This window comes from Myotis daubentonii, chromosome 4 (genome assembly GCF_963259705.1).
Source record: "Myotis daubentonii chromosome 4, mMyoDau2.1, whole genome shotgun sequence".
Lineage (NCBI taxonomy): Eukaryota > Metazoa > Chordata > Mammalia > Chiroptera > Vespertilionidae > Myotis > Myotis daubentonii.
In genome coordinates, this window is record NC_081843.1 from 35,520,726 (window position 1) to 35,531,154 (window position 10,429).

The window sequence follows — 10,429 nt, forward strand, 5'->3', positions numbered from 1 at the left end:
AGACGGAAGCGTTCCGACCTTCCCTGTCCCCACCCCGCCTCGACCCTCCTCTCCACCTCCTGCGTCGTGACACCAGCTGGTAAATACTCCGCTGTCTGTCCCTCAACCCCTGGCAACGGTGGGTGTGAGGGAGGGTTCTCTCCTAGATGGGCGTGTTGAAAACGCATCGGGGAGCCCCCCGTAAAGGTCTCTGGTAAGTGGGGAGTCGCCGCTTTTTTCTTGCTGCTGAAGTCGCCCACGCACCATTCAGAGTGTCCTGTGGGGAGGGAGCAGAGATTTCCCCCTTATCCTCACTGCTTAGTACGTGGGCGCGGGCACCGAGATAGCTCAGAGAAGGGGGCGAGGAGGCACCGTGGGTGCGAAGGTTGTGGGCATTTTCCCATTTACACGACTTCAGAGATCGGCACATCTTTCTTCTTTGCGCCTAAAGGTCCCTCTTCTGGGAAAGGTTAGGGGAAACCCTGATTAAAGGTGGGGGAAAGGAATGTAGAATCAGAGATCAGAAAATTCTTAAAGAAATCCTTTCTTTCTTTCCACCCCTCCTATTTTTCAGTCTCCGACAGTCCCCTGGTCATGAAATCGCTCAGGTTGCCAGTTTCCGCCCTCTTCTGCTTCCTTCTACTGATTAAGGGGCTGGGAGGAGCGCCCCCCGGGCGCCTTGAGGCACAGTCACCTCCCCTCAGCTCTGAGCATAAAGAATCCGTAGCTGGGGATGCAGTGCCCGGGCTGAAGGATGGTCGCACCCCAGAGGTCCGAGCCGCTCGAAATTCAGAGCCGCAGGACGAGGGAGAGCTTTTCCAGGGTGTGGATCCCCGGGCGCTGGCCGCGGTGCTGTTACAGGCACTTGACCGCCCGGCCTCGCCCCCGGCGCCAGGCGGCTCCCAACTGAAGCCAGCGGAAGAAGCAGCAGAAGCTCTGTTAACTGAGACCGTGAGAAGCCAGACCCACAGCCTCCCAGCGCCAGAGACTCATGCGCCCGCGGCCCCGCCTCGCCCTCAGACTCAGGAGAACGGTCCCGAGGCGAGCGACCCCTCCGAGGAGCTTGAGGCGCTGGCTGCCCTGCTCCAGGAACTGAGAGATTTCAGTCCGAGCAGCGCCAAGCGCCAGCAGGAGACCGCAGCCGCAGAGACGGAAACTCGCACGCACACGCTGACCCGAGTCAACCTGGAGAGCCCCGGGCCCGAGCGCGTGTGGCGCGCTTCCTGGGGAGAGTTCCAGGCGCGTGTCCCGGAGCGCGCGCCCCTGCCACCCCCAGCTCCCCAGCAATTCCAGGTTCAGATGCCCGAGAGCCGCCCCCTTCCCGAAGCCCACCAGTTCGGGGAAAAAGTGCCTTCCCCCAAAACACACCTAGGCGACGCATTGGCACCCCTGTCCAAGGCGTACCAAAGCCTGGGCACCCCCTTCCCCAAGGCGCGCCGGCCGGAGAGCTCACTCCTGAGCGGCTCCGAGGCGGGGGAGCGCCTTCTACAGCAAGGGCTGGCTCAGGTAGAGGCAGGGAGGCGGCAGGCGGAGGCCACCCGGCAGGCCGCGGCGCAAGAAGAGCGGCTGGCGGACCTGGCTTCGGACCTGCTACTCCAGTATTTGCTACAGGGTGGGGCCCGGCAACGCAGCCTGGGGGGTCGGGGGCTGCAGCCGGAGAAGGAGCGAGAGAGCGAGAGGGAGGAGGAGGAGGTGGAGCAGGAGAGACGCGGCGGTGAGGAGAGGGTGGGGGAAGAGGACGAGGAGGCGGCGGAGGCGGAGGCGGAGGCGGAGGAGGCGGAGAGGGCGCGGCAGAACGCGTTACTGTTCGCGGAGGAGGAGGAGGACGGGGAAGCCGCCGCCGAGGACAAGCGGTCCCAGGAGGAGATGCCTGGCCACCGTCGGCAGGACGCCGAGCGGGCCGAGGTGGGAGGAGAGGAGGAAGACGACGACGAAGAGATGGACCCACAGACCATCGATAGCCTCATTGAGCTGTCCACCAAACTCCACCTGCCAGCGGATGACGTGGTCAGCATCATCGAGGAGGTGGAGGAGAAGCGGAAGCGGAAGAAGAACGCCCCTCCCGAGCCTGTGCCTCCCCCACGGGCTGCCCCCGTGCCCACCCACGTCCGCTCCCCGCAGCCCCCGCCCCTCGCCCCCGCCCCCGCCCCTGCTGGAGACCAGCTGCGGGATTGGAACGAGGTGCTCCCGCCTTGGGATCGGGAGGAGGACGAGGTATTTCCCCCGGGGCCCTACCACCCTTTTCCCAACTACATCCGGCCGCGGACGCTGCAGCCTCCTGCTGCCTCGCGCCGCCGCCACTACCACCACGCCCTGCAGCCTTCGCGCCACTATCCCGGCGGGGAGGCCCAGGCACGGCGCGCGCAGGCGGAGGCAGAGGCGGAGGAGCGCCGGCTGCAGGAGCAGGAGGAGCTGGAGAATTACATCGAGCACGTGCTGCTCCAACGCCCATGACCGGTCTCGCCTCCGTGCGCCACCTCTGCGCGTGGTCCCCCCGCCCCCCTCCGTGTCGCTCCTGTCCCCCCTGGGTATTTGCATGCGTCCCCGCCCCGCCCTCGGCCCCCGCCCCGCCTCGCCCCCGGGCAGCGCGGAGGACCTGTCACACCTCTTCCTGGGTCCAAAGCCCGAACTCCCCAAACTCGCTCATGGCTGTCCCAGGGCCAGCGCAGGCGAGCGGATGGTCTGTGCGAGCTCCCTCCCGCTGCTCCCACCTAGTTGCCCAGTTCCATTTGTGTCTGTCTCCTGCCCTTGGGGCCTCCCACAAGCCTCTCCAAATCGCTGTGAATTTACCTTCTTTCCCTTCTCTCTTGTAAATACCCCTCACGGAGGAAATAGTTTTGCTAAGAAATAAAAGTGACTATTTTATTAGGACTTTGTTCTCGGTTATTCACCCGTCCCCTTGGGCCTGTGCGGTCCTTCCAAAGGGGCGGTGAGGGAAACGCCAGCCACAACACCCATCTCTTCCAGCTTAAAAGGGGGGGGTTGAATGGCACCAACCCGTTTAAAACTGTATTTGGGGGTAGAATTGGCTCACATCCATTTGGAAACCCTAAATGGTGGTTAAAGTCATGGGTTCCCAGGGCCTGGCAGAGAGATGCAAAAAGTAGATAAGGAGCCACAGCTCTGGGCTCTTCTTGTGACTCTGAGGGGCCACACCGGCAGTACTGGTGGCTCCCCACAGACCCTGTTCCAAATCAGGCACACCTCCCTTAACTGCTCCCTAAATTCCCTGGCCCTACATGCTTCACAATAAATATGGGGACGGGACGGTTGGCAGCCAAAGAAACATTCTGGTTTTAGCCACTTCTCAACCCTTTTCTAAGCATAGGAGGTAGAATATACCCTTGAACTAGGGAGTCTCCTTCCTAAATAAAACGAAACCAGGCAAATGAAGTCTCCCACAACGAAATCTTAGAGGAGTGAAACCAAGTCCCAGGAAGTTTCTCCTCCCTGGCTGAAGACAGCTCAGGGAGCGAGCTGGTTGCAGAGGCAATGAGCTAGCAAATATATTTTTGGTAGGGGGTGTCAGATAAAATACAGGACACTCAGTTAAATTTGCATTTCAGATAAGCAATGGATACATTTGCATAGGATACACTTAACCTTAAAAATTATTCATTGTCCTGGCCAGTGTTACTCAGTGGTTGGATCATCAATTGTGCACCAAAGGGTCTCAGGTTCAATCCCGAGTTGGGGAGGCAACCAATCAATGTGAGACACAGCAATGATTCTCCCCCTCCCTCTCTCTCATTCTCTCTAAAAATCAATGGGAAGATATTCTCTGGTGGGGATTAACAACAACAAAAATTATTTGTTATCATACAAACTGAACTGTGTGTTTTATTTTATTTTTTATTTCTGGCTCTAATCTGGCAACCCCTTTCTGGGGAAGAGGCAAATGCAGTGTTCCCTTCCCCTCCTAACTGATCCCAGCAGCCCTATCTTCTTTCACAGAGCCTCAGGCAGGCGAAGTCCAGAAATGCTTTTCCTTTTATTTCAGAGGAAAGGAAATAAAGTCAGACACTTGCCCACCCCACCACCCCCTTAGTTTCTGCCTCACCCCGAATATGGAGTGAAGGAGAGATAGGGCCCAGTCTCCTATGAAGCCTGCCCTTCCCCCAACCCTCCCTCCCTCAAAGTGGCAAGGTCAGAAAAAAATGAACTATGCTGTTCCTCCCCCAGCACTGGACAGAGGCCCTACTGCAGCCAAGAAGAAGGGAGGGTGCAGATGAGGGGAAAGGATGACCCAGTCACTACAGATGCCCCCTTCCCAGGCAGAGAAGCTGCCCTGGCTGGCTGCAGGGGTAGGAGGGGTGGAGGTAGGATATGGGGCAGGGAGACGAGAAGAGCCCTGAAAACCTTTTCCCTTTAACCTGACATATTTATATATTTACAATTATAAGGGAGGAAAGGAAATTTGGAGTAATAGTTCTTCAAAGGCAGGGAATGAAAGCCAAATAGCACCCCCATCTTGGGTCTTGGTCATATTTTCCTGCCTCCCAGCTCCAAAAACCTTCAGTAGGAAAAGGGGAAACAGGAGGTAGGGGGTGGAGGAAGGGACTGTTTGAGGGTCCTGAGCCTACAGCTCACTCCAAAAGAAGGTGAGACAGCAGAGGAGGGACAGCCGAGTCCCACCAAGAAAAGGGCCACTTGTGCCCTGCCTCTTCACCAGCTCCCCACATCTCCATGCGGCCTGGGTGGGGGCTATGCCAGACCCATCTCCTCCAACACACTGCGTGGCGACTCATCCTCCTGAGGCAGAGACAAACAGAGGGTGACGCAGAGACAGCAGGAGAGGCCGACAGGGAATGGGGGAGGTGGGTGGGCAAGACAACAGCACCACAAGGATGGAGGCAGAGTGGAGGAAGCACACAGAGAAACGGGGAAGGGGGGAGAGAGAGAAAAGCCAATGTGAGCTCAAGGCAGAACAGCTGGGGACCCTTCAGGGGAGTTTCCCAGCCCCCTAGGACTACCTCCCAGAGCCAACTGTGGCAAGGAGGGGGTCCAGGTTGAGTCCACCCCTCCCTCCCAGAGAACCAAGGACCAGGTTGGTGAGCAGGGGGCCCAGCTTTGTATCTGAGCGAAAGGGAGTGAAGCTGCGACTCGAGGATGGGAAACGTTTCTGAGGGCTGTGGGGGTGGCAAATGGTTAGGTCTTTCTTTTCAGGGTTGTGGGGGAGTAAGAGGTTGGCATCAGGTCTCTGAGGTAAGGTGAACTAGACCGCAGAGAGATGAGTCATTGGGGTCTGAGCAGAGCACTAGTAACAGGGGTGTATGTGCCAGGGGATGTGTGTGCTAGTGTGCGTGCGTGTGCGTGTGCGTGTGTGTGTGTGTGTGTGTGTGTATGAAAGGGAACCTGTACCAGTAAGGTGGCAGGTTCAATTCTGCTCTTTCTCCTATTGCAGAGATGAGCCCCCTATCGCACCCCTTCCTCATAGCCAGCTCATGCCAGCTTGTTTGTCACTGCAGATTCCGGTGACTCATCTTCCTGCACCAAGTCTCAGCAGTGGCACAGCAGAGAGGGGGCAAGCAGTAATGGGGTGAGGGCAGGGACACCAGATAGCAGGGTGAAACAACAGCGAGGTGACCTGTACACCAACAGTTTTTTGCTTCTGAAAATCAGAGGCTCATTTTGAGTATGTGTGTGTAAAAAAAGGTGGGTGGGGGGAGACACCAGGGAAGAAAAGCATTATCTACCATTTGCTCTTTCTCCAATTCTCTGAGCAACCCTTATATGCCAAGAGAAGCAAGGGACAAAGGAGATTTGCCTGCGGTGAGACACCCTGAGTCCTTCTGGAAGGAGAGAATTGGCACAGGTGTCTGCCACCCCCACCTCCCACCACATGCAACCAGGGCTTGAGGGTAAGCTGGCCAAACAGGTGCGGGGGACCAGACACCACAGGGAGGGGGGCCCTTTGGTGGTAGTGGGAAGGGGGCAGATGTGGCAGGCGGGCGGGGTGTCCAGGGGAGGGAGGGCAACTTCTACCGTGATACTCTTCCTCCTCTTCACTGTCCCAGGCCCATACCTCCTGCAGCAGGTCAGCCTGCTCAATAGCCTTTAGCACACTCTTCTTGGAGGTGTCCTGGACATCACCCCCCATCAAGAACTCATCCAAGATGAAGTAAGCCTTCTCAAAATTAAAGATGATGTCCAGCTCGCACACCTGAGAAGAGGGGGGAAAGGCAGAGTAGAGTAATGAAGTGCATTCCCACCCCACACGCCCCACCTCGGTTCTCAATATGTCTCCTCATCTTCTTCATGACTACCCCCCAACCTTAGGTTCCTGCCCCGGTCTACGTCCTCCTGACCCCTAGGTCTTAGTAAGTACTTGGATCAGGTTTTCCTTCTCCTTCTCTTGCCTCTTTCTCCCTGATCATAAAATATTAGTTGCTCTTGACCGTGGCTTTTGTTGCCTTGACCCCAGAGTCTGTGACATTGTTCCCAGCACTGGGCTAGCCTCCTTCCCTAAATTCTGTGGGGCAGGGAAGGAGGCGTCAATATCAGGAACTGCTGATAAAATCGGAATATGACTTTTGTCCTTTTGTGAGAAGTCTGAGCTGAGCTGTAGATGGATTGATTAAGAGGCAGATTCTGGTCTCTACCCCCTCCCCCAGACTGATTAAGGGGCATGGCTAAAGAGGGAGCTTATTTACCATTCTCACTGCTCCCACTTCACCGCTCCCCAGCATCCCAGCGCAGATTCCAAGGACCCCCGAGTTCGGAGGGAAGAGGGGATTGCTGAGTATGGAAACAGGGAGGGTGACTTACGCTGCCAAAGTATTTGTCCAGGAGTTCCACATATCGGTGGATCAGTTCCAGGGTGATGAGCTCATTGTCTTGGCCCTCGATGGCGCAGCAGAAGTAGAGGCTGGCATATCTGAGGAGAGGGGCACATGAGAGATAGCTGAAAGGGCTATTGCCTGCTCCAGGACTCTGGGCTCAAACCTCTCATTTCTCCTTATTTCCAGCCCCGGGTCTGTGTGGCTTCGGGACAAAGGTGGGGTGGCCCCAGGGTATATAAATAGTTACTCGCTCAGCCTCTTAATGCCTCTCACAAACAGGCAACAACCAAACTCTTTCCTCCTCTTGCTCTCTGACCTGCTCAGTGTGACTCAGCAAAACCGTGAGCCAAATAATTTCACCTCCTCAGAGAAGGAACTAGAAGTGGTGGTGTGGGTGTGTGTTGGGAAAAGTGGCACAGGATTTACCATTTATGACTGAGACAGCAAGGGACACGTGTATTGGACAAGATAGGGCCCTTGGGACAGAAGTATGTGTGTGACTAGAGCAAAACTAAGTGGGGAACAAGAATTTCTTCAAGGTGAATGTAGAAAGGAAAGAAAGCTGTCCATCACTGCCCTCGAGACGTCCTTAGTCCCCAGTTCTCTCTGACCCAGGGACTGCTTATTACTCAGCCATTTAAACCCACTGCCAAGCCCCAACCACGCAGAACTCAGGCAAGTCTGAAAGTAGGTGGGGAGTCACCTCTTATAGACAACTTTGAGGTCTCTCCACTCCAGGAAACTGCACATTTTGGGCTTGCGAGCCAGAACAACCTGCATGAGCTCCCGAACCATCTTCTTTCTCTCCTTGTCTGATGTGGCCAGGTACCATTTTTGCAGTCTCAGCTTTCCCTGCCGGCTGAACAGCAGCATGAATCGCATCTGGGGAAAAGGCAGGGGGTAGGGATGGGGGAATGAGAGGCAGAGCTGAGGGTCAGAGATTTGGTTCTCTGAGTTTCTTTCCTCCACAAACATACAGCCCCAAACTCATCTAACTCTTCTCCACTCACAGCTTCTACTTTCTTCAAATAATCAGCTCTTGCTCTCAACTCTGGGTATTCCCACCAGCTGGTGTCTTTCCTTCTGGGGGGGGCGGTGTCAGAGCTTCTGAGTCTGTCTGTTATTTGGATTCAAATCCTGGCTTTACTAGTTGAGTAAGTTGCTTTGGGCAATTACTTTATGTTTCCTGGTCTGTGAAACAGATTAATAAAAGTACTTACCTTACAGAGTTGTTAGGAGGGATTAAATGAGTTGATATATGCAACAGTGCCTGGCACAAGGTAAACACTGTAACACATTAGGTATAACTATTATTTTTCTCTGACTGCCTGTTTCCAAACCATTTCCTAAAGGAAAGGAAAGTACCTAGCACAGTGACAACCAACCCATAGCTGATGTCAGAGGTTCTGTCCACTTTCTTCCATGCTCCTATTCACAACCACACCGAAACCAGGTATTTTGTCCCTGGAGAAGCTACCTCAATTTCCCACCCCACCCTAGCCATTCACCCTTAAAGAGGTCCCTAACACACGGTTTTCCCGCGCCAGTCCTATGCCTAGGTATCCTTCATGTCAGCACATGGTATTGAGACGCCTCCCCCTCCAAGTTCCAGCCTCCTCTCTCCTCAGCCATTCAGGCATTTGGCCATTGATATGCCTCTCTCTTTTCAATCCTCACCCTAGGATATGTTTTTGTTTTGTTAAGAAAGATGGGGCTTTTATATTTTTTATTTATTTTTAAAAAATATATGTTATTGTTTTTTTACAGAGAGAAAGGGAGAGAGATAGAGAGTTAGAAACATCGATGAGAGAGAAACCTCGATCAGCTGCCTCCTGCACACCTCCCACTGGGGATGTGCCTGCAACCAAGGTACATGCCCTTGACCGGAATTGAACCTGGGACCCTTCAGTCCGCACGCTCTATCCACGGAGCCAAACCGGTCATGGCTGTTTTTCGTGTTTTTTTTAAAAATTGGTTTTAGAGAGAGAATATTGACCTGTTGCCTCCCATATGTGCCCTGACCTGGAATCGAACTGGCAACCTTTCAGTGTATGGGGACAACGCTCCAACCCACTGAGCCACCGGGCCAGGGCTCCTCACTTCTTCCTTTCTTGATGCCTCCCTTTACATGCCCACTCCTTCGCAGATATCAGGTGACCGATTTCCCTTTCAATTTTTCAGTTAGAACACTGCCATCCAGGTGGCTCTCCAAGGGAATGTGTGGCACAGGGCTCAGGCCGGGTAGGGTGGGGAGGAGTGCAGAGCCCTGCGGGTGCACACCCGGTGTGCCCCAGCTACCCGGGTCCAAGGCGTCAGTCCCAGCCTGGAGTTCTCGCCTTCTCCCTGCAGCTCTCTCCGCGGACTTTACCAGGGCTGGAATCCCTGGATGCGTGGAACAGCTCTCGTTTAACACTGTTCAGTAGGCTGAGGACCACAAAGGGGGTTGGTGGTGAGGAAGGGGAAGCGCCGCTAGCGTGGTGGGCAGGCAACCGAGGAGCGCCAGGGAGCCGCGCACGTCTAAGACGGGGTGGAGGGGGAGCAGGAAGACGGAAGGCCTGGGTTCCGGAAGGAGAACGGGGTCGGGGGCGGAGAGCGAAGAGCTGCGGAGCCGGGTGCCAAGGCCCGGGTCCCCCAGAGCAAGACCTCTTGCCCACTTGCTCGACCCGCCGCACTCAGCCTCTCGGCGAGCCGGGTGGGCCACCCAGGCAGGACGGCCTCTCCTGGGACCCGGAAGCGATCCCCTCGCACACGCTCTCACCGCGCGGCCGGCGCTCCTCTCGCGCTGCACCGGGACGGAGTGTGACCCGCGCCCCCGCCGCCTCCCTCCGCCCACAAGCCCTCGCGCCCCTATCCCTCGGGCGACTACCCTGCGGCAGTGGTCGGGACCCCTTGGACCGCGACCCGCGCGCTCCCCCTGGCTTGGGACAGTCCCGTCGCCCCCTAAATCAACCCCCTTTCGCCCTACTAAGGCGCCCTCTGCCCGCCCCTTCTACCTAAAGCCATTTCCAGCTGCTCTTGCTCCCAGGCCGGCTCGCCCACCCGTCCAGGAAACTGAGGTCCTCTGGGGACCGGAGGAAGAAAGAGTGGCTCTCACCGAGGGCGGCCCCCAAGGACCCCCGCAGGTACAGCCCACGGCCCTCCGTCCCCCTCCCCTCCCTCTTCGCACAACCTACCATCCTGCAGTCTCCGTCTTGGCGAGTCCCTATCCGGCCGCCGTAGGTGCCAGCTCCACTCCCTTTCTGATCCTTTCTCTTCTTCCTCCCCCTCCCGCTGGAAGCCCGGCCCCGCCCCGCCCCTTCGCGGTGAGTACCGCGCAGGCGCCAACGCCGCGGGGCGCGCGGGCGGGGATGGAGGAGGAGAAGCGGAAGCCATGGCAACCAGGTCCTTTGGCTTCAGCTTTGAGCAGCTATGTTGTCATGGTAACAAGACTGTCCTGTGGGCTGCTTGGAGGATGGGGGAAAAAGACAACGAGGTCCTCGTGCTTTGTAACCTTGGGGGAAAAGGGCGGGAAAAGGGGTGCGAGGTGAATGGGAGGATCATTGGAGTCTGTGAGGAAGTAGGGAGCACTAATGGAGGGGTGTGGGCAATTGGGAAGGAGCAGGGTAGGAACTGGATGTAGGGAAGGATGAGTGGGTTGGAAGACTGGAAGACAAAGGGTGGTGGGGCAG

At 56.5% G+C, this 10,429-nt stretch overlaps 2 protein-coding genes across 3 annotated transcripts in view; one reads left to right on the forward strand and one right to left on the reverse strand.

Moving 5' to 3' along the window:
• Positions 1-2,850, forward strand: part of VGF (VGF nerve growth factor inducible) — a 4,703-nt gene extending 1,853 nt beyond the window's left edge. For both annotated transcript variants that reach the window (XM_059693586.1, XM_059693587.1), the window contains 2 exons: positions 1-79; positions 554-2,850. The exon at positions 1-79 is cut by the window's left edge. In XM_059693586.1, the coding sequence (XP_059549569.1) occupies positions 574-2,433 (1,860 nt within the window). In that variant the 5' untranslated portion in view covers positions 1-79; positions 554-573 and the 3' untranslated portion in view covers positions 2,434-2,850. The remainder of the gene's footprint in view (positions 80-553) is intronic.
• Positions 2,851-3,799: 949 nt separating this feature from the next.
• On the reverse strand, positions 3,800-10,073 carry AP1S1 (adaptor related protein complex 1 subunit sigma 1). The gene is made up of 5 exons (XM_059693588.1): positions 9,935-10,073; positions 7,465-7,643; positions 6,748-6,856; positions 6,005-6,142; positions 3,800-4,731 (listed from the first exon to the last, which is right to left on the reverse strand). Exons 1-5 carry the CDS (start codon positions 9,935-9,937, stop codon positions 4,684-4,686), a joined length of 477 nt encoding a protein of 158 aa, XP_059549571.1. The 5' UTR covers positions 9,938-10,073; the 3' UTR covers positions 3,800-4,683.
• Positions 10,074-10,429: the final 356 nt, after the last annotated feature.

Excerpts from the sequence above, each read along its gene's own strand:
- AP1S1 (XM_059693588.1), bottom strand. Across the intron at positions 6,857-7,464 it reads CTCAAAGTTGTCTATAAGAG|ATATGCCAGCCTCTACTTCT; the intron begins GTGACTCCCCAC and ends CCCTCTCCTCAG. Across the intron at positions 6,143-6,747 it reads TGGACAAATACTTTGGCAGC|GTGTGCGAGCTGGACATCAT; the intron begins GTAAGTCACCCT and ends CCCTCTTCTCAG.